General features: G+C 41.1%; 1 protein-coding gene and 1 non-coding gene across 2 annotated transcripts; both read left to right on the top strand.

Annotated features, from left to right (window-relative positions):
* The first annotated feature begins 998 nt into the window (after window positions 1–998).
* ldb3b (LIM domain binding 3b) lies at window positions 999–20,262 on the top strand. The gene is made up of 9 exons (XM_030775721.1): window positions 999–1,094; window positions 8,824–8,975; window positions 12,532–12,607; window positions 16,136–16,158; window positions 17,230–17,430; window positions 18,337–18,363; window positions 19,348–19,514; window positions 20,001–20,037; window positions 20,166–20,262. Exons 1-9 carry the CDS (start codon window positions 999–1,001, stop codon window positions 20,260–20,262), a joined length of 876 nt encoding a protein of 291 aa, XP_030631581.1.
* Window positions 20,263–21,284: 1,022 nt separating this feature from the next.
* trnar-ucg (transfer RNA arginine (anticodon UCG)) lies at window positions 21,285–21,357 on the top strand. The gene has a single exon. It is a non-coding gene; the product is annotated as a tRNA-Arg (tRNA).
* Window positions 21,358–25,786: the final 4,429 nt, after the last annotated feature.

The following is a 25,786-nucleotide window of genomic DNA, read 5'->3' as shown; positions in this document are numbered from 1 at the left end:
AGACTGACTATGCACTGACACTGAGTGAATCACGGGATGTGTGAGAAGATAGATTGTTGAATAGAGACTATCACTCTGACCCTGTGAGAACAGAGGGGATGCTATTATGTCCACCACTGAGAGGGGGCAGCAGTGAGCTATGTTTTGGGCCAAAAGAGGATTGCCTAAATAATGGCTGAGGAAATGCAATGTACTGGAGTTAAGTGCCAAAATACTGAAGTGTACAAACACACACACACACACACACACACACACACGCACACAAACAAACATCACACCAGCCAAGAATCTGTGAGCTGTTGTAAAAATTTGTACATGTTGTTATTTAACAAGGCGTGTTGGTCTTATCACGAGAGTCTTAAAGTGAAGACCTTTGAGTTGCCTGGTTATTTGTCTCTTCCCCAGCCTCAGGTCACCGTGATCCGACAGAGTGGCAGCCCAGAGGGACAGAGCAGAAAAATGTGTTGGCCTAAGAAGAGGCTATATTCGCCATCTGAATCATGGGGGGGCTTGGCATTCTGGGTGTCTCTTTACACACCATATAAGGGCCCTGAGGGTCCAAGTGTTGTCGCTCTCTGCCGCGGGGGTCTATTCTTAGGTTGTCTGTCCGGGCCATCCGAGCAGGCAAGATCTCATCTCCTTCTACTTTTCAAAGCTTTTTTTTTTTGTGACTAATTTGTTGTGGGAATCAGGGGCGGGGTTTGATTATTTGTCAGTTTGAAAAATCATAATCGTTTTGAAGGTTTGCATTTTTTTTTGGATTGTTTGTTTTTCTTGGGAAGGTTGGAGACTTTTAAAGTTGTAGCTTGTTGCCGTGCTTTGAGTCTGATGTCTCTCTGACGGTCGCTCTCCTTGTTGTTGTTGTTGTTGTTGTTGTTGTTTCAGAGGCTCCTCGGTGCCTGCCTGTTCCCGGGTGCCTATCCCGATTGCAGGGAGAAGTGAAACGTTAAGGAGTTAACTGACTCAAGAAGAGGTTTCCTACCCAAGCTCTCCTCAAAATGAGCAATTACACAATTACACTGACCGGACCTGCACCCTGGGGTTTCAGGCTGCAGGGAGGCAAAGATTTCAACATGCCCCTCACTATCTCCAGGGTAAGGTTCTGCCTGGCTATAGCATGCTAATGTTTTCACAGAGAAAATATATATTAAAACATGTATTAAGTGAGTATTACTTTCTGAACCCTCAACTTTATGCTATACTTTTATGACCTTTTAGACCACAGTAATTGAAAGCTTTGAATTTATAAAAAAACCAAACCAAACCAAAACAAAACAAAAAACTGCTTATATTTTTGTGTCTAAAAATGTTTACTATAGCATGCTAAATGTGGGTGATTAGCATTAGAGCATTGAAACTGAACTCACCATTGACCTAAGTAAAAATGCTTCAAAGTTAAGGTAAAAACCAGTAAAATAAAAAAAAAAAAACAACTAAGAATTTGCTAGAGCTAACCGGTCTTATTCTATATTTGTACATGAACCATGTTTAAATGACATTTTTATGCAAGTGTGAGTATACACTTAAAGATCCAACCAGAGTGGTTAGCTGCGCATTGGCTTGTGTGTTGTGATTTTGAGATGTAATCATACGTGTATGTGTTGTTTTTTTTGTTTTTTGCCTGTGAATTGGTATGATTTCAATAGCTGTGGCCCGAGACTAAGAGGTGAGACATTGGATGATGTATTTACAGTGAAGATATCTAAGAATAGCATGAGGTGAGATGAGTTTTGTGAAAGGGAATCTGTTCATGCGTAGCTGTGCTAAGGTTAGATGAAATGTGAGAGGCTGGAATATGCGAATTAGCGCACATTACATACCTTTCGCTCTCTGTTATGTAATGGAATTTAGTCCTGTCAGTGCCCCGTTGCACTTCAACAGCTTGTCTCGCCAAGTTAACATTTGTTTAAACATTTTTTAAATGTTTTTTTTTTTTTTTTAAATACACTTGATATATGGACCGTGCGTCTAATTTTAATGCTAATGGTTAGACCTTCATTTCATTTCTGTAAAAACACACACAAAAAAATAGTAAATCAATTAAACGATCAGAATAAAATTGGGAAAAAAACCTCTCATTTCATTAATACGTGAGGACGTGATAGCTTTTCTCTAATGTTAGCTCCGGCCCAGATTTGAGGCTGGTGTTTGGTTTTTGTTTGTTTTGTATATTGGGGGCTTACAGAGGGTATTTTTATGACTTCTGAGAAAGGCATTTGAATTATTCAGGAGTGAAGGGCCAGGGTTTAGCTAAGGGAGCTGTAGGTAAACTGATCCAATCGCCTCAGCTAGAAATCGCAACCTGATGGAGAGAAAAAAAAAAAAAAGAAGCGAGATTTCACGTGCTGATTCCCCGTGATGGGCGGTGGTTGGATATCCAAGTGTAAAAACGACAGCAAGTCAGATTACAACTGACAGACACGAACCTATGGATGGATATTACCCCCAAAGTACCATACTCCCCCCTCCCCTCTCCCCTCTCCCTCTCCCTCACCCCAACATACACAATACACACCTAAATGTCTAACAGCAACTTTTTCCAGGCTGTGTGTGTGTCTCTGTGTGAGAGGCTGGTAAAAAAAAAAAAGGACACAGTGGGTGTTGTGACTGACATTCTGATCCTACCGTGCTGAACAATGCTATCCCAGAATGCCTAACTGGCAAATAACGGTTGATGAGTTGTTTGTATTTTTTCTCTTCTAAATGGCAAAGATGTGTGGCCCCAGAGGTGACTGTGTAGAATCGGTGAAATTCCTGATATGTGCCTATCACTCATAAAAGATAACACTTAGAATATAGGTGAACTAAGGTGACATAACTAAGAGTTTTTTTTTTTTTTTTGTGACAAGTTTGTCCTCTGACTTCATTCTTGTCATATGTGTGCAGTTAACAGTTGTAGGCTCCACAAAAAGTTCCCAGAACTTTGTGAGTGTTGTATGGAAGGAAAATCTTTCAAGTTTTGTTGAAGTTCCTTGTCTTTTGGGTTATTTCTGAGTTATAGTGAATGCTGGAAAATTCCTGTCAATACATTGGATGCTAACTTTTTAAACACACACACACACACACACACGCACACACACACACACAGGCTTTTTGTTGCTTGGTTAACTGGTCGGCATTGTTACTCTGATTTGTTCCGTTATAATCAATTTGAAAAGGCTGAAAATGCTCCAATTTCCATCAGTTATTGTTTTACGGATTCAAGAATTCGGTTTTCAGCTCTGGCAAAAGCCACCGGGGAACCAAATTTATTATATTGTTCCATCCCACAGTGAGGTGATTCTCTACCTGTGCCGGAGGTGACCCTCACTACCTTGCGTGTCTGCAGATTACACTATCATTGCACAGCAGAGGTGTGGAATGGCAAAACCTTTTTTTTTCTCGATATAACGAGCCCTGGCTCTCACCTCTACTGTTCAGAGTTACTGTAAATCTAGCATCTTATTTGAGCAATTACTGTAAAATGATTCACTGAAATACTCATTATGATAGGCAGAGGAAAAATATATATATATAATCTTGAGATTTCTGAATTTTCCTAATCAGGCTGTAGCAAGTTTGTAATTCTGACGCATTTGAAATTCAGAAATACATAATGAGAATCTAACTATTCTAAGCCATCTCCTTTGGTGCAGTTATCATTCAACTGTCAAACAGAGCAAAATCATTTGAATAATTTGAGTATGAATCAGACGTGTAATGGTGGATTGGATGGACAGGTAGATCACAGGTTGGAATCTGAAGAAGACACAGCACTAAGAAAAAAAAACCAAACAAACAAACGAACAAAAAAACCCCCAAAAGACAAAATTACACTTTGTGGTTTTTCATAATGATGATGCATTAATGTTCATAGCCAGAGAGGACAGTCAGAACTGAATCTTTAATCCTGCTCTTGAGTCCTGCAGGAGTGCTGCGTTGAGCTGAGTGGCATTTGGAGTGTTTGTTTTCTTTCGCTTTTTATTATATTGTAAAGGCTGTATTACTGCGTATTCTTCTCCAGGAATGTGTAGAGGAACACAGTAATATAAAAGAGACAGATTATATAAGCCTTGTGACATTTACAAAGCGTGTATACAAATACAGCAAAAGGGGGCATAAGACAGACAGTTGAATATGTAGCATTTTTCTCTTCTGTTCATTTGTTGTTGTTGATTTTTTTTTTGGTGTTTCATCCATGTCTGAAAAGAGGCCATGGTATTTTAAAATAATCATTTCAACAATGACACCTCCAGGTCACTTCATGTCTGTCGGATTAGAGATGATTTATTTATTGACGAACGGATTTGCACCTCGGTGGCAACCTTTGTGAAATGTCATTTTTGAAGAGTGTTTGTTTCTCTCAGTTACCTCAGAAATCTATGATCCACTTTTAATTAAGACTTTTCAGATTCTTAACAAAAGCACGCCCCCCCCCCCCCCCCCCCCCCCCACCAAAAAAAAAAAGAAAAAAAGAAAACCCCTCACACATACTGTGTTTTCTCCAAGTTTAGATATTGAACAGTTGTATGAGGGACAGTGAAAAAATGTAAGAAAACTGAGATGTGAAGACTTCAATAAATATTCTACTCACCGCTGACTCTGGTAATGTCACACAATACAAGAAGTCGCAAGATGTTATAAGGAAAGATTTTATATTTATATTTCTCCTTTTGGTCAGCCAGTTTGGCCCGCTGTACGGAGCCCCTTTCCCTTCTGTAAAAAGACCCCCTGAAGGCCCTAATGATAGCCCTCATGCTACAGGCACTGCCAGCTGGGTTTGGCTCCTGGGCTTCATGCCTGACTTATGGCCTCTGATTTTAGCAGAGAGCTGAAGGTCATCTCTGCACAGGGCGGCGCTGAAAATACGAAAGAGGCCAAGACAACGAACGGCAAACAATAACGTCTCCTGGCGCCACACCCACGCGGGATCGGTTTCGATACAAAGCGAGAGAAGCGTTTCAGAGCGCGTGCATATGTGCATCTGCCAGAAAAAATGAGAAACGATTTTTGTTGCCGTGTCGTGATAGCGTGCGTTTCCGATGATTTCTTTTTAATGATACTGTGATTTTTCAACCATAAAATGGTTATAAAATTTTGACTGTTTTTCTTTTTGTCGCTATTTCATTTAACTGTTATTTTATGGCATCACCAAGGCACATTTTTCATAAACCGCTGAAGGGCCTGGGATAAGACGCTAAGCCACAATGACTGAATCGCTGAAGCACCTTCAGAGATAAGACACTATGTTTTCTGCTATACTGAAGCTTAGACTCAAGACCAGTAGACTAGAGAGCCGTTCTGCTAACACTGTGCTTGTCAGGCTCGGTGACAAAGCACTCTGCTAATATCAGAAAGTGTGAGTATTAGATCATCATATACAATTAATCAAAGCCTTCCACTTCCATCAGTCTCTAATATATTAGAAATATGGAGGATATTAAACATTCGACTCTGCGGAGTGCCAGTGTATATTTCAAAACGATATTCTTTCAGTTTTCTTGAACACCATGATAGATAAGGCAGACTGTCGTAATATATTCAATCAAGGACTTCTTAAGAATAAGATATTCAACACGTTGTCTCATTTTTTGTACTCTTAAATGAAACCAAAAATCTTAAATGAAATCATTTTATGCAATAGCGTGAAAAAAAGTTTAAATGGTAAATACATCAATTGCACCCCATGCATTTGAGACTTTCTAATCAGAAAAGTCTGTGGAATATCTCAGAGTTCTCTCTTCTGTCAGGGGTCAGTGGTGGTTAAGCAAAGGTCAGGGCCTTGTTGCCTTGGCAACGTCAAGCAGTCAGGAGTGGGCTGGAGGGTTTTTTTTTTTGGGGTGTGTGTGTGTTCATGCATATGTTTGTAGATGTCAGGTTAACCCATGGGTCTTTTCTCTGGTCTGCAATTTGTCCACAACAAGTCCACCCGAGAGTACTGAAAGTCTTCATCACCAGCTGCAATCCATCTGCCATCACCTTACTCAACCTTTACATTTGACTAGAACTCCCCCAGAGCTGGATTTAGCAATTAAAGCTGACATTTAGCAGAAGGGTCCCCTCGATACTACAGTACACTCAGCCAAGCTTCAGTAGAACCCTGTTCATAGCTGCTTTTGGTGCAATCAGGAATGTGAACCGGGCAAAACATACATTTGTTGCTTACTATTTTAGGCTAATGCAAAAAGCACTGTAACAAATCAACTGAATTGGATTGAATTGCATTAATACAGACGGCTGTAATTGAAAAAAGAAAAAAAAAATAGGGGGAAACATTTAAAAAAAAAAAAAAAAAAAAAATCCCGCGTAAGGAAAATAATGTTAGGAATCTGAAAACTATTAAGTTTAAAGCAGCTTGGCATCTGGATTAGTATTTATTAACCTGTCAATCTTTTCAAATCTTTATTTATGATGCATGTGTTTTTAGAATGATTGCTGCGCTTAATTAGGTTTTTCCGTCTGTTTGAATGAGATAGGCAAATCAAAGCCCAATGAACGAAACAGCACTATCTGAAAAGAAAGAAAGAAAGGAAAACACAGGGAATCTGGTCCATTGTGTTAATTGTCATGGTGTCGCCCCATTCTGCACTCTGCACACACTCTGTTTTTGAATGATAAGCTCACACAATGTGCATATATATATATATATGTGTGTGTGTGTGTGTGTGTGTGTGTGTATTTACACACACACACACGTATATATATATATATATATATATGTGTGTGTGTGTGTGTGTATCTTTTTTTTTATCAACCCGTTTTCATCAGAGATTACTTTATTGGTAATACACGCCTGATGAAGCTACAGGCCTGTCGTGATTGATGATTCAGATTTTTCACTGGTTCTTCGTTCCATGGAAGCGGGAGATGATGATTTTGTCACACTGGTTAAACTGTGATGTGATTTGAAGACCGTTGCGGACTGAAAGACAGGACGATATTTGTGTACACGGATGAGCACCTTCATGATCAGGTTTGATTGGCAGGCTCGGGGGAGATTCCGTTGGGACAATTAAATATCCTGTAGAGTACCATTCTAATGGACTGACTCTCCAGTAGATGTTATCTCTTCTGATATCTCTTTTATCTCTGTTGCTATTTATACGCGTTTCCAAAGCTTTGCAACATCTGTATCGTGTTTTGGATTAGAGGATTAGTACACTTGTCCTATGGCAAAAATGACCAAATGTCAAATTAGATGTTGTTCTAAATATGTTCCTGAGGTGTAGTGGGGTGGACATACTGTCTATGACGTTTTATTGGGTTCAGCTGCTTGCTGATACTGCGTACACACCATGCCATAAATTATGAAATGTTTATTATATTGTAGTAACACAGTAATAAGTCACAATCTATAAATATGTTCAACAAGGACGTCGTCGTGTGACATGGAATCATGAGGGGAAAAAACAGACTATCTGCGTTAAACGTTCTTGTATTTCATTGCATTTCATTGTTGTGTTTCATTTTGTCTCATAAACACTTATTTTTATACTAACTCAGTGTGTTTTGCTTTGATATTTAAAAGGTGTGTCAAGCCCAGTCAGTAACTCAGCAAGGGGCTGATGAGTGCGGCGTGCACTTTGGAAGAAAACAGTCATTCATTTTGTGTAGAGGGGCAGAATAAACACAGAAAAGAAAGTGGAAGTAACACATGGATGAATTCTTCCCAAGGCTGTTAACACAATTCATATGGTGATGCTCGGTAGAGACTGAATGTTACATTACACGATAGCTTACATTCTGTGGGTAAAAAAAAGAGAAGTCCGGATTGATATGCTAATCATGTAAATAGCACCACACAGACCTCTTCTTACAGACACATCTGAATAGGTTTCTTAGCCCCTTTAAGGCCGTAAATATATATTAGTACAAAGTTGTCCTGTTTCTCATTCTGTGAAGTAGTCTGAGACTAAATTTATGTGAGGGGGAGATGACTACTTACACTCTGTGAACAGTTGGACATCTGTCAGATTCTCTCATTTCTGAGACTCTTCATATCACCCAATGAAATTGTCAACCACTTTATTTACAACACGGTTCTAAGGATGGTGTTTACTGGGTTCTTCTCGTTGTGGGCTGAAAGAACACGACACTACGAATTCTGGTAATGTCGTAATGAAATGTGAGCTATCCAGTAGCTCTTTTCCATTAATGAAATACATGGAATTGTGTGTGTCTCGGCCAGCGGCTTGTCCAGTGGGTACGCATGTTGTGCTTGGATGTATGGGAACAGGTGGGAGAGGAGACGTACGCCAGGGTGCAGGGTCAAACAGAGAGAGACAGAGCGGTTAGCAACATCAGTTTATATTTTTAACTTTTTAACGAGCTGGCGGTAGGATTAGCAAAAAGCCACGCCCACAGATGAGATTTCGCTCCCTTCTTTATTTTTCGGGGAATTCAAACGCTTGCTGTGAATGAATTTGGCGTAAATATCGGAAGCGTCTCCGTTATATGTAGAAGTGCATATAGAAATGAACCGTCAGCAGATTTTGTTTGTATTTTTGTTTTGTTTTTATTTTTAGCCCCTGTTACATAATCCATGATACATTTTAGGGAGTCAGGAAGTACAGGGATGAGAAAGAGTTGTTCAGTGATATGCTGAAATATTTTTTAAAACTTGGTAAAGTTTTAAAAAAGCAGCCTCTTTCCGCATGTCTGCTTGGATATCTCAGGGAACTGACTAAACAATGTGGTGGTTCAGCTAATGTAGCTGAACGGTTTTTTGACTCAAAACATTAGTGCTGTTTACTAAAATAAAAAGTGACCGGAGAAAATATCGCCACTGCTTGCTATTTGCGTCAGTCGCACTGGAATAACGCTGGCTCCGTTGTCCGTCCCCAGATCTCACCGGGCAGCAAGGCGGCGCAAGGCAACCTGACCCAGGGTGACATCATCTCGGCGATCGATGGGGTCAGCACAGAGGGGATGACCCACCTGGAGGCCCAGAACAAGATTAAGTTAGCCACCAGCAAACTCAGCCTCACCATGCAGAGGTACCGCAACACACATCAAACATTTAGCCCCACGAATAACGAATTACTCATTCATTTTTTTTACCTAGTAAACGGAATGACCCCTTCTTCTCTTCCTTTCTGTCTTTCATCTCCATCTTTCCACAATTTAAAAACTTCATTTTGTGGATGCCCCTTAATGACATCACTAATCAATCAAAACCTTTTCTCTTCCGCATTATTCTTGCGATCTGGCTGACTTGGAAATGTTAAAACCGTTCCGCAATTAAATGTCTCGTCTGTGAGCAGTTGAGCTGGCCCAAAGCAAAGACGAGGAATAATGCACCATTCTTTGACACCCCTGGTATAATTTGAAAAGTCTGTGAGAAACCGGCACCGAAACCTCCCGCAGCCGTTCACGCTAAAAGCATGCATAAATTTAACACACGGGGATTTAAGAAGAAAATTCTCCACAGCCCTTTCCAGTTTTTTTTTTTTAATTAGAGTACGGACACCCTGTCGGTTTTTGTCTAGACAAGATTAACAGCTTCCCTGTGACAACGTTTGCCGCGGCCGTGAACGCAGTTTCCAATCTAACTGTTGAGAATACGTTCCTTTCAAGTTTGCGAAAAAAGCAATTTTATCCCTAGGACTTTCTTTGTAAATGAAGTAAACTACATCAGTTAAGAAAAAAAAACAAGAACGGTGGTTTTTAACATGTTTTCAGAGACTATACGAACAAAATTTAAAAACTATTTCTCAGTACTTAATTATAGGGAACCCATTCAAGCGTATCTACTAAATTTCAGTGCATATTTTGCCCAGAGGAGCGTCTTAGACCCACTTCAGTCTCTGATTATTCGGTGTTTGCTGCAAAATTGTGCCCAAACACCTCAAAAACAAATACACAGACAAAAATAAAGACCATTAAGCTACTGTTTGTTGTGTGGTGTGAATCAAGTTCATCCTTTGCATGTAAAGATAAGACAGATTCTGATGCTGGCCATGAAATGCAGGCAGTGTGACTGTTTGATGGGATACATTCCTACATCAAGTCTATACTGTGAATTACTGTATGTCCATGTAAACTGAGGATAGCCATAGTGTGCAACCTTGACTGACAGTAATGCAATCTTTTCATAATGATATTGTTTCTTCTCACATTTTCCACATCTACTCTCATTGTCCAGGCAATGACATTTTTTATGACAGGAGATCTGTTATAAAACTGCTAAAATTTTTTGAAAACCTCAACTCTGCTATGTTGAACCTAGTTAGTGAAACCTTCTGAGAGAGTGCGTGTGTTTCCTTGTGTGTGTGTTTTCGATCATTAATTTTTTCTTAAACACTGCGTTCAACACAGCAACGAGGTCACCGTTATTACCCACCCCCAGCTATAAAATTTCTCACTGGTTCTTATGTCTAGTTTAACTTATGTAACTGCATGACTTAACTGTATTCAAAACAAATCTCTTGTTTCAAACGTACGTCTCTCGCCGGTTCAAAATGTCTCAGCTGAAAAAGGGAAAAAAGTAGACAGTCACATATATTTTCCATACAGCAGGAAAGACAAATCGGTGTGTGAGCATTTTGCGGGTGTGTTTTACACTATGTAGTCAGCTGTGACAGAAGTGATTTTAATATGTTGACTCGACGTGTCGGTGTGATGAAATATGGGACATCCTCTGCGACCAGCTAGCTAAGCAAAGCTGCTACGTCAAGACGTGCCAGATTGAAAAAGAATGGCTATATCGTTTTTATGCTCAACCCCCTTAAGGTCATCTACAATAGAGGTGCCATTCACGACGAATGTATTAAAAACGCCGAGGGACGTTTGAGGCATGGCGCGTGAAACATCCACACCGCTTCTGGGAGTGAAACTAAACTGCTTGACTGAGACAATCAAGAGAGGGAGTGTTTCTCTCAGATATAAAGCCCCACAGCTCATCTGTGACATTTTTCCAGAACCTTCTATCAGTCCTTTCCCGCCTCAAAAATCTCCCAGTCTGTCTAAAGCAGGTTCTTTAATTCTGCTTAAATATTATCTGGAGTTAGGCTGAGTGTGTGGCACAGAGAGAGGGATTTTAAAAAAGCGACATTTTTTTCCGTCTTTTTCATAATTCGTATCTGTGTAAACAAGGTAGCGTACCTGTTAAACCTGACAGACGTGGTGTATCAGTGAGGCACTGATTAAGAGGTGTGTTGATGAGCGAGGTAGGCGCTAAGATTTTGAGTTATTAGCCTTGTGTATTAGGACAGAATGATGCGTTAGCATTAGCAGCTTCTTAAAACTCAAGACTTTAAACTCACAAGCCTACAGATCAGAATACTTCATGTTTATTTCACACAGAAGAGACACTTTTAAGGATTGTGCTCTCCAAACACCTGCTGATGCAGATTAATTTAAAGACCTTTTTTTTTTTCCACTTCTCACACGTCATCTGCCTCTCCTCAGCCCTTTACAGTTCCTTCATTCCTCCAGGCTTTGCTTTGGACAAAAAAAACACTCACGCTGACTGTCAGCTTTGAACTTAGTCTAGAGGTTCACACAACTTGTCCTGAAGAAGCATAATCATTTTTAGTTGAATCCTCAGAATCAGTCAGAAAATACGTGGGGTTTGATTAGTCATCTATGACGGCGCGTCTCTCAAACGTTGCTCAACATTTTTCAAACGGATATCTGTCAGGAGCGATACTTTTGCTTTTGTTGTTCTTGCATGACCAATAAGCAGCTTTCAATGATTCTAGCGAAAGTAGGACATCAGTCAGATCCGGTGAAGCTCTCACGCCTTTATTTGCATTCGGTGGTCTGCTATGACTGATAACAATCAATTTGAAAGCATGAAAACTGTCTTTTCGAAATAGTCAACTGCAAGCATTTTCTTTTCTTTTTTTTTTTTTTCCCAGAATTTTTATCTGCAGGCTAGATCTGAGTCAAAACAACCAACAGAGCTCTAAATCTGTTTGATGTGGGTGATGTGACATCTGAGTAAAGGCTTAATTTAGAATTTAGCGACACTTCTTTGGAAACTGAACGAACTGGAATGCTTTGGTGCGGTTTGACAGTGTTCCTCGGTGGGGACACTTTGGACGGAGGACAGCGAGAGGTTGAGGGTGTTGTCAGAACTCTGTGTGTCCCAAAAGCAGGATTGCTACCATGGTAACAGAAAAATGGCTAGACTCTGTCAGTCATAGTATGGCTTCTCCACACCCAAGAAGCATACCACGTATAACCTGTTTTTGTTTTTTTTCCCCGGGTTTTTCATGAGACATCTTTAAAGAGAAACATATCTTTTTTTAAATCTTTAAATGTGAGGCTCCATTTGTCTCAGTGCAGTACAGACCTACTTCATTCCTCATGTACATAAGGAGATGATAAAACCATTCGTGAGTGCTGCTTCACCTATTCATAACTCAGAATATATGGATGTCGTTTCACTGAATTTCTTTATCTGTCACTCAGTTATTCCCACCGGCAGCCTTGCCATCTATCAGCTACACATTTTCACAAATCCAGGCAAGGACACAAGGAGAAAGGGACACGGTCGGAGCATTTAACACATTCCTTATGAAACATTATTCTGCTGTCTTATCGCAGGTCGAGACGTCCAGCCCCTGTTCCCACGGCAACCCCAAGAATGGATTCCCCTATGCCAGTGATCCCACACCAGAAGGTAAAGGCCTCGTGCTAAGCCTCTCTAAAAAGCCTTATTAAAGTCAGACTCAGTGAAGTCGCACACGGGACTGCTGGGGTCGTTGTCTCGAGGGGGCCCTTTTGACACAGTGACCCCATCGTTAGTTGAGCGGATTCTTCTTCTCAACGCACCTCGTCCAATTAAAAGCCTTGGGAGCCTGCGGCGCGTAAAAAAAAAAAAAAAAAAAAAGTCGGGTTTATGAGGCCAGCTACAAACGTTAGCGCGAACGCGGCCGAAAAACGAATGTTTTCCACTCGCTAGCTTCTGTGTGAATTTATCTCATGCATTTATCCCCCATAGTGTGGCCAACATGCGCTCAAGGTTAGTGTCGCACACAAACTTAAAGGCAATATGGCTCCAGCAGTCCTATCCACTGGATTATTCATAATTTTTAATCGGGCGGCTCTGAGGCGGAAGGAATGCGGTGTGTTTACAGAACCAAAGATCTTAATAAACTAAACCGAGACTTCTATTTATTCTACTGAATTTAGACAATGGACTTGTAAGTAGGAAAACATTTTCCGTCAAACTTTTAGGATGAAAACTCCGCGCTCTTCTTGACTGCAGGCAAGTCATTTCATCTAAGCCACTTAATTAGTCATGGGAGTTCCTTCGCTCAGAGCGCTGCCCCTTTACAGAGACAAGGAGAGGAGTCATTTCACGAACCGCCTCTCATGCTGGGAACTAGCTCCCCCTAGCGTCACTTATATGTGATGCAACCAGAAAGCTGGTGCGAAACCTCTTTCACAGGTTTAGATTGTATGACTTTGTTAGTCACTGATCTGTTGCATCAGAGGTCTCCATGAAAGTCAGTCCTCATTTTCTTTATCTTAATTAAACTTTAACAACCATGGATTGCATCTCTGTACTCTCTCTCTCTGTCTTTCACTCTCTCTCTCTCTCTCTCTCTCACTCTTACACACACACACACTCGGTCACACAAAAATACACTCACTGACTCATCTCTCTGTCTGTCTCTCCTTTCACCGCATTTATTTTCAAAGTTTTCTCGTGGTAAGACAGTTGTGATGAATGAGGAAATTTCCAAGTGGCATGGGGGGGGGGGGGGGGGGGGGGGGAGAGTCCTCCAGAACTTTATCCGTAGCCTAAATGGAGTAAGGCTGGTTACGATGATTCTAAGGGCCCAGCACAGACACAGGGCCCCCATAGAACATTATAATAATAATAATAATAATAATAATAATAATAATAATAATAATTCTTATAAGTATATTAAATTCTTTCATAGAGCCCAAAGGTTTCTGGTGGTGCCCCTGGCTGTCCTACAAACTGAGAAGGAGAAAGGAGAATTAGAGTCAGAGTGTTTCCCTCCTGCCACCAGCTCTCTCACGCGGTTTCCGTATCCTACCCTTGTTTGTGTCTCTCCCAGCCACAGAGTAAATCTGAGCAGCCCTAGCCTCTCCTCTTAGCTTTCCAATAGGCCTGGACTCAGCAGAAAGCCGTAAGAAGAAGATGTAAATGCAGTGGACCTTGTGTTGGATATGGGAGCTCTGCCACTGGCAGGCTTTTCCTGGGATAGATAATAAAACCTCTGATCTCTCAAAGTATCCATATCTCTGCTCTGCACCTTAAAGCCGAGACAGCCAAGAGCTGGCTTGCCCTAAGTCCCTGTTACCCAGAGGTCAGGGGAGGACTTGGCTTAGCTTCACCTGGATCCCTGTAGCAGCCACTTTAACGGGGTATCGTCAAAAGAACACTCAGAACATTCCGTAATTACACCCGCACATTCCGGTCTCACGTGCAACGCTTAGCTAGGAATGTGCCTGGCAGCATTGGTGACAGGTTTACCTGACCCCCCACCCCCACCCCCCCCCCACCCCCCATGGACTATGAGCGTGCTCTTTCCGAATGACGGCACGTACCAATGATTTTAATCCTGACAGAGCTGCTCTGTCTCTGCAAATTCTCAGATTCTCCTCATGTTCTCCACAGATTTAGACAGTGGTATGGCAAACATAATTTTGCCTCAATACAACAGCTAAAAAAAACTATTTTGATTTGGAGGGACATCATCATCCAGAGGTTATAGGAGGGCATTTCATACCAAGGCACCAATAACTCCTCTCATCCCAATTAATTTATGTCAGTCATAAACCCTGTGATTCATTAACTACAGGCTGTGGCAAGGCACTGGCAGGTTAGAAGTCTCGACAGTCAGAATATAGTTGCTGTTGAACTGCTGTTGAAAACTCAAAAAACGTGAAGACAGATGCACGGGGTGCCGCAGGTCTAGTGTGAAACACAAGCCCCAAATCGTGAGTGACGCTCTCCTCATGACGGAACATGGGGGGGGGGGGAGGCTGTTCCCGTAGGTTCTCTTAAACAGGGCCCGGAATGTCAGGGCTCCAGTTACAGTAGATCCCGAATCATGTCCCCCTCCAGCTATTCAGTCATATATTCCAGGCTCTATTTGCAGCACTCCGGACCGGAACTCCCATCCGGGGAAATTCACATGTCCACCCTTATCATCCATGTGAGCATGCAAATCTAGACTACTCAGGGTGTTTTACCTGACTGGCATGCAAAGCACTGATCACTAGCTGAGACCTGCTGATCAGCATGTTATGTCTTGTCATATCATATTATATATGTTCAGTAATGCAGCGCTGATGCAGACCTGAACAATGTAAACAATGTTAAGAATGAAAGAATTAAATATATTCATTTATATATGACATATATTAATTATAGATATTAATATGTAATTATATATATATTAATATGTAATGTATACTTGCATAAATTAATTATTGATTAATTGTGTATAGATAAGGTATAATCGGCTGTTTAGAGTTAATATAGCACTGTGAAATAATGAAATGTGTCGCGTTTTTGTTCAGTTTCATCAGTAAGCCTAGATGCTCTGTAGTCTTCACGCTTTGTGTTTATGGGTGCTGATAAATACATGAATATGCATGTTGTTTTGTTTTATTTTGTTTCGTTTCGTTTCGTTTTTCCCACAGGCTGTTCGACTGTCAGTCGGTGTACAGATTATTCCTCAGATTTTCTGTTCAGTTCTGAGTTTTTGTGGTTTTAAAGAGTGTTTAAAGAGTGTTGGTTAGAGAGGGTTTGCTATAGAGTAAAGGCTCAGCTCTCTCTCTCTTTGACTCTCCAGGCAGGAGCAGTCGAGCTTCTGTTCCAGTCAATCACCGTCCACACACGGCTAATCTACATGTCATTCTTATGAGATCTGAGCACCCATAATAACTAACTCCCATTTTGATCATGTGACGGCACAAAATAAGAGCCGTCTAAAATACACGCGGTCAGGTGGTTTTGGGGCGAGCTGTTTGAGTCACATGATGTTGGCCATTTTTTATGCTCATTAACCTGTTCTTTCTGACATCACTGACAGTGGCTCTGTTAGAACAATGATATTACAAAGTTAACCTGGCTCTCTCTCTGCGTGTCTCTCGTTCTGTCTGTCTGTCTGTCTCTCTCTCTCTCTCTCTCTCTGTCCGTCATCCTTTTAATTTTTTTCTTCAGGTTATTGCCAACACAGCTGCCAAGTTAGTACCATGTCTTGTGTATGCTCTGCTCAGCAGTGTCATATGTATGCATGGGGTGATGTGAGACTTCCTGTAGTATTTTGGCTCTTATTTTATGGATACATATCTTCTGGGTGCTTTTGAGTGAAAACACGTCTGCTTACTTTTTTTTAATAGTGCACAGCTGCCAGAACTGACTTTTATAACAATCTGTATTAATGTAAAATACAGATGAATTAAGATTCACCCTATTCTTCCACACATGCGGGTGAATGTGAAATTAATAAGAAATAAAATGAGAGATGTAGGCTTGGGGCTGGAATCAACAGATGATGTGACAAACATTCATCTAGGAAAAGCTAAACTGTAGCACCTTTTGTTCTAATTATCTGACACACAAAAAAGATTGCATATCATTTCGCTCTCTCTGTGTGCAAACCACCGGAAACTACATAAATTAGCATATATTATGAGAATAAAGAAAGCCGTGTAATAGCCCCTTCATTTAAATACATTTTCCTTTTCTGAGACGTTTTTGTATTTGTGCGTAGTTTAAGGAATTGCTCTCACTGTCAGTCTCAGTGTAATGAAAAACTAACCTGAATTTGCCATGTGCAGTGCGAGCCTCTGTGTTTTATACAAAGGTAATCAGCACGGCAGGGAACAGTACACTAGCTATCCCCGTAGCCTCTTTTCTGATCCAGAGAGTTACCTTTCATTCCATAAGTACAGAGAATATAAGTGATGAAAAGTATCAGTGATATCTGTAGATATTTTCCAGAGAACAACACATTGCGATGTATTTAAGTGCATACAGTACAGAATGGAACATACAGCAACTCCCTACCTCAGAATACCATAACACACAATATGCACTGATTTTCTTCATGCAGTAGGAAGCCATTCAGTGCTCCACTAAGATTAACCATTGGCCTCTAAAAGTCACAGCATGTCAACTATCATGCATGATTTGGTATACCATGACACATATGTCGTTCGATAAAACACAACTTTTATATCCGTATATACACTTTCTTGACTCTCCCCCTTTCTCTAAACCCTGATCTTGCCTGTCCACTTGTTGATTGACAGCACTGAGTACGTGCCCAGTTTTAACCCCATTGCACTGAAGGACTCAGCACTGTCCACTCACAAACCCATAGAAGTGAAAGGTCCCGGTGGCAAGGCAACCATTATCCACGCCCAGTACAACACTCCCATTAGCATGTACTCGCAAGATGCCATTATGGACGCTATCGCCGGCCAGGCCCAGATCAGAGGAAACGAGATGAGGTAAGTTAGCCCTGCCTTTGATCAGAACTCGTCTGCCTTTAAACATCTCAGATCTCAATGCGTCGGTCGCAGCGACCCACGAAAAGCAAGCATATTAGCCGTATATTTTTTTTTGGAAGACGTTAAATTTTGGATTACTTTATCTGCATGGTTGCATGAGTTTTAGAAGAGGATTGGTCAAGTGTGAGTGCACCTGATTACACAGACGAAGACAAAGTGTCGTTATTCATTTAAAGTTGTTCTCGTCACTGCAGCTTTCCCCAAAAACACATCGCAAAAACACGTCAGTGTTCTGCATTTATATTGATTGCAAAGTAGAGCGCATGTCTAAAGCGTCATGAAGGGCTCTCCTGATCTCCTCTGTACATGACAAACAATTCTACTGACACAGAACTTCATTTCAGTACTGTCTTCAGTTCTGAATACCCCATAGTTAATCTGTATGATCGAAATGCAAGATTTACGAATGTGTTCCTCTTTTGTCCACAAGGGGGTGTAACTGACCCATCCAACCCAAATGGTAATCGGAAGAGCCGAGCTATGATGTGCAAATGATATAAAACTGTACTGGATATTTATCTAAAGTTACGAAATCTGAATGTGGGTTATGTGTTCTTGTAGCTGATGTCATTAGGTACTGCTTAGAACCGCATGCAGCGGGAGTGAGTTTGGTACCATGAGTGTGTCTGAGTCCAGTTTTGGGCCCCCCCCGTGTTTCTGTGTTCTGTGTGTAAACCTCATGTTTGCTTTTTCCTCCTTCTTCCGCTCTAAATTTTCTGTCATCTCATCCAAAATCAACCACTCAATCAACCAACCCACCCACCCCACCACCAATCCATATCTGTCACACCCTGCTGCTTATCCCCAACCCCTGCGACATGGCCCCACCCACCTCATGACTGTTAGTGGTGAAGATGCAGGATCTCCCTTGGCGTAAGTAGCCTCACAATCTCCTCAGTATCATCTCATACACCGAGTCTGTGTCTAACCCATCTGTGCCATGCTGTTTCTGATGTTCTCCTTCTCATAGGGTTGGTTGTCTTCTCTTGCACATCAGTTCTCATCAGTGCCTGCCCTTTTTAAAGTATGGGTGGTTGAGATGGAGTGTTCTAGAACACACAATTTAAGTTCTAGAATATTGTGCAGAGAGTTTGTTGCTAGGGAACCCTGAAAAAAGAACTAAGAAGAAATTGCCTAAAATTCACATGATTTATTCTTCTCAAGTCTTGCCCTCCGTAATAGTCCAAAATATGACCTCCCAGTATTTGTAGTCATTTTTGAGTAGTGAATATTGTGTCTAAATTGTCAAACCCAAATGCAGTCTTAATTTAATGTTACAATTTTTTTAATTTGTGCATAAAATCCCGTATCACCGTCTAGTCAGCGATGCCTGTATAATATCAGTATTATTCACTAATTCTAGTTCATCATGAGTGGGCAATTTTAATTTTAAGTCATTTTAAGTAAGTAAAAAAAATGTAAATAATATTTCAAGTAATTTTAACCATTTCTGTAGAGATCATAAACCAACAGCAAACAGACAAACACATAAACAAATGAACGAACCAATAATTGGATGAATGGGTCTTATTCAAACAGAGACTCCGATTAGTGCAGAGAAATAAAAAAGTATCACCTCCGGAGTGTGTTACAAAACTACAAAACCCAAATGCAGTGTGCATATGTTCAGCTTTGGTGCTGATCTACTGTTTTGCTACAGGGCAATGACTTGTTCTGTGATGCAGTGACAGAATGATCTAAAAAAAAAAAAAAAGTCCCTGAAATAATTTTTTTTTTTCAAAGAAATGCCATTGGCACTAAACCATCACTGACCAGAATGAATAAACTAAAAGCATTCAAAAAGGCAACTGACTTCATCTCTCTCTCTCTCTCTCTCTCTCTCCTTTGGGAGGACAGCACTCTCCCAGTTAAAGACCCTCTGGTGGACAGTGCCTCCCCAGTGTACCAGGCAGTCATTAAGTCTACTGACAAGCCGATGGAGCTGTCTGACTGGGCCCGTCGTGCTGCCAACCTGCAGTCCAAATCCTTCCGAGTCCTCGCTCACATCACAGGCACCGAATACTGTGAGTTCAGCCCTTCCCCAACTCTGAAACACAGTTAGCCCTTCCACCTCTCCAAAGAATACTCAAGTACCTGCTTTATTCTTTCATTCGTGAATTCATTTATGAATTTTGATTTTTGTCTCCTTTGTTATGGAAGCCTACGGAATTTTTCAGAAGTCTTCCTAGTGGAATTTGTTAGCGTTTCCCTAATTTACTTGTTCAATGTGTAATACGTTCCAGAAAAGTTACTTCAAAAAATATTCAAAATACCTCCTGCTTTGTATGTGTTCGAGGTCTCAGATTGTTCCAGAAGTGTCTACAGAGATGTTCAAATTAGGTCTTTTCCTCTTTTATTGTAAAAAGAAAAAAAAATTCTACTAGCTGTGATAGTGATACTGACAACATCCATTGACATTGCTCTGTCTGGGATGTTTCACACATAGCGATGACTAACAGCCTTTTCTTGCCCCCCCCCCCCCCCCCCCCCCCCCCCTTTGCATATTTCAGTGCAAGATCCAGATGAGGAAGCTCTGAGAAAATCAAGGTACTGGAATTCATTTTGTTGTCACTCGATAATGTTCGTAACAATACTCATACAGACAAGTCGTGCAGACATTAACAAGCGCATTCCGTTTCCGCCCTCTATATCTCTGTCTCTCCCTTATTACACAGGGAAAGGTTTGAATCAGAGGTGAAAGGCCCACGATTTGCCAAATTGAAAAACTGGCACCATGGTCTGTCTGCACAAATCCTCAATATCCAGGGGTAAATTTCCCAACACGGAGGACTGAAGTTACCACGACGATAACCCATCAAAAAGAAGTTGATGGAGTGGTAAAAGATGAAGAGGAGAATATTGTAGCAAACAGAATGTGAGTTATAGTAGTAGAACTAGCCCGAGATGGCGACACGAAAAAAAACAAAAAACAAAAACAAACTCCCCAGTGTTTGCTGCTTATGTGTCAGTTCTGTCTTGTGTATCTTTTTTTCTGATGCTAAAATTGTAGTGCTCTGCTCCATGCGTTTTCTTTTATGCTTTTTTCTTTCCTTTTCTTTTCATTTTTTTTTCTTTTCTTTTCTCTTTTATTTTTTTGGCGTTGTCCTAAATAAAAATTTATTGTTGATATATAGACACACGTCTACAAGAATTAAAGGAAATGATGTGACATCTCACTACACTCCGCAGCACATAAACGATTACTCACCAAATGTACTGTCATTATGTGAATAAAATTTTATTTCTTTTAACCAAATGAATCGATGTCATCGAAGAGTGTCATTAACCAACTGGTGACTTTATTCTAACTGTACCAAAAAAGAGAGAGATTAAAATGGAACAATGGCTCAGCAGGAAGAGAATTCAGCTGGATACCATTATGCTGTTTCTGTTACCACTGCTGTGCAATTTAGATATTATCAGAAATTTTTATATCATATTATAAAACTGGAAAGCATGCATTAAGCTAAACAACAGAATTTCCGGATACAACATTTCCAGAACTTTCCAAACTGCTCTGGCTCTCTGTACGATGGCCTTTACACAGCCAGCCAAAAGTCTTTATAAATTCTTCTAGCTAGCAGGAGCAAGAGACTTTGTAGAACCCCTGGGTTGAAAGAAGGAAGAAATCAGCCAGCCCAGAGACTCAGATGGGCAGAGTTAAAAGGCCATGCAAGGATTGCAACTAATATGCAAACAACCAAGTTCTCCATCTACTGCTCAGACAGTAGATAGTCAAGAACACCCATACATATACCAAACACACAGATCAGGTATAGGTCTATGACCTACAGGGCCTCGTGGCCTAATGGATAAGGCGTCTGACTTCGGATCAGAAGATTGCAGGTTCGAGTCCTGCCGGGGTCGTGCTTTTGGGCAGCCCATAGCCTAACAGTCAGCGAAGTGGGCTTGTGACCGGAAGGTTGCTGGCTCGATTCCCACAATTGGCAGGAAAAAGATCAACAGCTGCAGTGTGCTTGGACCAGGCACCTAACCTCCAACCCCGCCGCCCACCGCCCCTGCACCTAGTGGCTGTGTGTGCTCACTACTGGTGTGTAAGGATGGATTAAATGCAGAGGCTGAAGTCACTGCTCACAGTGTGTGTGTACAATTACAGAGATTTAATCTTAATAGATGATGCAGTGAACTTTTAGGGCCAGCTGTGGTCTAGACATTAGAGAACTGGGCTTGTGACCAAAGGGTTGATGGTTTGATTCCCAGGACCAACATCCACTGGGGACAAATTCAGTGTGTGTGTGTGTGTGTGTGTGTGCGCGCCATCACAGAGATATTTTAGTTCCCATATACAGTTCACACATATGTACCATGGTGCATAAGTGGTGATCTCTGACAGTGTCTTCTCTCAATCATTCATCAATGTGTTTTAATATTAAAAGCAAGCACCACCAATAATACAGTATTTAGGCTACATACTTACAGAACATAGCCAGGGCATTTCTCTGATTCTGACCGAGAGAGGTGCAGGGTATTACATGAGGTAAGTATTAGGATATAATGTAAACAATTCTGTTTGATTGTGCTATTACTGATTCTACATTAGCACATTATCGTTTTGCACACAAGGCAAAAGGCAAAAAAAAAAAAAAAAGACGTCTTTTTAAGAAATCAACGTGTTCATTGTGGCGTTGTAATTTCAATCCGCAGTCTCTAGGAGGCACTGCAGCATTTATAGCCACTCGTGGTATGCCAGTTACTTCTGAGTTTATATTTCTAAACTATATGAGCAAATACTTGTTAATTAACAGACACGGTGACCAAAATGTGGAGTGGCTCAATGGCATATTGATGTTGAGACGAGCTGCTGATTTTGTTGGTGATGCGTATTCTATATGGTCACTTAATTTCCCCTGTAATGCGTGGAACATAGGATCCTACGAATAATTTTCTTCAGTGCATCATTTTTTGACAGACTGCCACTCCCCCACCCTCAAGCCAACCTTACCGAATACATTCATTCATTCATTTTTTTGTTTTTGTTTTGTTTTTTTAGATAACTGGTTGGCTAATGAAGGCGATGCCCCCAAAAAGCTAAGCTTTCTTGCCAGACCTACATCTACACCCAAACCGTGCACGTGGTGGCGCCTGTGGCACTATTTTGGGCGCTCGCCTCTACTCCTTACCCTATTTTGCCTGCCCTGCTCTTTCATTTCTTTTCTAGCTCGGGCAGTCAATGTGCGTGCACGAGTGCGTGTGAGTGTGCGTGTGTGTATGTATCTCCCGGGCTGCAGTGATTGGAGGACTGACTCAGGACTGATCTCGTTACGCGCAGGAGTGGAATGCTCTCTCGCTAGAGGCACTACTAGAGAAAAACGGAGAGAAAACGTCAACGAAAGTGGGATAAAATAACCTCTAAACTCACTCTGGGAATTCATCGATGACTTTCGCATCGTATTATTAAAAATGGAGTCACGAAATTGATATGCCTACATCTCTTTTTGTAAAGATTTTGGGCTGTGGTACGCATACATAGAAAGGTAAGCAGGAATTCCGGATTCGAGGATATTCTTTCCGGTAGTGGGAGAAAAGTTAGTGATTTTTGCGCTTGTGCTTTGCGACACGTCGGGTTGTTTACTCGTGAAATGTCTGTGTTAAGTTTCATGGCAAACACTGTTGTATGCATTAGGTTTTCGACATTTTCAGTGTAGTCTCCTAACGTTACCTCTCCGCGTAACCACCCGTGCTCTTTAATTTGACTACACCGACAAACACCCACACAGTTTAAAGCCATCTTAACGTAGAGTTACTATCTGTGTCTAATGCTCGCCTCTCCCCATAGTGATTCATAAACAAATACCTTTTACAGGGCGTCTATTAAATGCTGCTAGTATGTCAACAATTGACTATAAACTTCCCTCCTATATTTTCACGTGTTGTTGTTTGAAAAAGAAGCGTAATTTTTTTGGTTTTGGCTGATAGTATCTGCGTCTCGTACCGAGCAGTAAGCGGCTATAGTTTGTGCTCGGGTTACAAGTCAGAACTTGCAACGTGTGAAACGCGTCCTTTCTTTACAGCTGTATTGCCTTCTTTGTAAATGGCCTAGACAGTTTGAGCTAGCCTTCGCGTCTTCCCATTTTAGTTTTAACTGGAATGAGTATATTTGGCCGGTTGGCAGATATGTTTGCTCTCCCTCCCTCTTTGAAACAGGCTGTTGCCAAAGCTATTCTTATTTGAGAGCTGATGCCGTGTTAACACAGCTGGAAAGTTAGACGAGCCAAAATTGAGTAAAGATGGTACAAGAACCAACTTGAATACATTCAGATGTGTCTTTGTCTCCCAGAGAAATCTAAAGACGTATGAAATTAAACCATTAATGTAATTTGTTGTATTCTGTTGTAACAACATCCAAATAATAATAATAATAATAATTGTTGAATCTGATTATCTGATGTATTCGTTGTACATTCTGTTGAAATTTTAGTCAATTAAATCCAAGTAACGTCTGTCTTTAGGCCAGTGCCCTGTTAACAAGCAACGTCGAAAGACTTTGGCTACATTCAAATGGAAGGCAGCTATCGCAAATTAAACACGAGCCTGCGGTATAATGTCAACAAAATGTTCCGTGAGATCTTATCAGAAAACCTACCCTTCTCTCCTCTCCAGGTTACTGGGGTTTGAATAAGGAGTATCTCGTTGTTTAAGGTCTGGCGTAACCCTTTCCAAGTGGGAATGTTTTAAATGAGATAACAACAGGGGCTTTGGGGGATGCAGTTGAATCTCTCAGGAATTTCCTTGCACATTCTGAGGAACAGACGCCATATTAAGACTTACGCGTTTGTTAACACGGAGACTGAACAACAAAAAAAACCCTCAACTCCGAACGGAGTCCCTTTTATCTCTATATCTTAATTTGCTGTGGAATTGGTCCTTACGATTCCAGGAAACCTAACAGAGCGCAATGCAGTGTTTGCCTCTGGCCCAGCTCAAAACCCCCTTTTGTAGTGCCCGTGTTCCGAAACACAAATAGACTTAATGCAGGTCGTTTATTTGCCTTGTCTCATCGCAGTGAAAATGAATAGACTTCAGGGTAAACACAGAGTGCTTTGAGCTACTTAGATTCTAGAAGTTTTCAGCACCCCCCACCCCTCCTCCCGTTTCGCCAAAGGCTCTGAGTTCTTGTTGAAAAGGGAAACTCTCAAAATAATCAGCCACATGTCGTTTTGTAATAGCTGATGATACCATATTGAATACATCACTCTGCTACTTGTGAAAAAGATAAGTTAAAGGGTGTAAGGATAATGTTTGTGTTTCATCATCTTTTGGGGCTGTAGTATCTTATGTTTGTGTGAGTGTACTTGGGCCATTTTGAGTTTTAGAGCTTGGGAATGAGCACATTTTTGGCTGGTCCTCACTTCTTCAAAGGGCTATTTGAGGGTTAAGACTTGATTTTAGGATTCAAGTTACAATTAGGTTTGGGTTAGGCATTTAGTTGTTATGTCAATGAGTGTCCTCACAAAGATAGAAGTACAAGTATGTGTGTGTGTGTGTCTTCGGATCAGATTGCTCAGACGTTAGCACTCGTTATGACCCCCCCTGTAGCGTGTGCTCTTTTTAAGTTCCCACCATCACAATACACAGTCATTTAAGATTGTGTCAAACTCACCGCATGACACATTCAGACCAATCATTGTCTGGTCCTCTTTGTGTTGTAACAGAAAAGCAACTGTCCCTGCAGGATTAACAGTGTGAATTCTCTATCAACTCTTCTGCTCTGTGGACAGTCATGGTGTGGTCAAGTGTCCCTTAAATTCTTTGTAGTGTTTGTTTGTATATTGTTTTTGGGGGTTTTTTCCCCCCTTTTTATGCTTACTTTGATAAATCACTGTGAGCTTTTCAGAAAAGTATGAGAGCTTTATTTTTGTAATGAAGACTCCCTACCGAAAATTGCATGTTGACAACCAACCAGGTTTAACCATTTTTTTGGTGTGTGGAGATCAGTTACGAGAGCGATTGATTGATGAGTTTAAATACTGACAGATACCAGCATAGATTGCTTTATTGTTTGTCCTGAAGCGTCAGTATTGCCCGACAGCTCAACGCGTGTAAGTTGTACAAAACCGCGTGATGTGGTTGTCTCCCGTGAATATACCCGTTTGTTCTCACGAATTCGTGGCCTATGATTTCTAACAACTTCCATCTCTCTTTTGTCCTCGCCTGTTTACTTGTATGTAAACGCCCGTGATGCGGGCAGGACTTACAAAGAGGTTTGTTTCTGCCAGCCAACCAACCCCCCTCCTCCCCCCGGCCTGCTTCTCTCACAGCAAATGAAACCTTTAAT

Source organism: Chanos chanos, chromosome 5 (genome assembly GCF_902362185.1).
Source record: "Chanos chanos chromosome 5, fChaCha1.1, whole genome shotgun sequence".
Taxonomy (NCBI): domain Eukaryota; kingdom Metazoa; phylum Chordata; class Actinopteri; order Gonorynchiformes; family Chanidae; genus Chanos; species Chanos chanos.
This window is presented reverse-complemented; position numbering and strand designations above follow the sequence as displayed.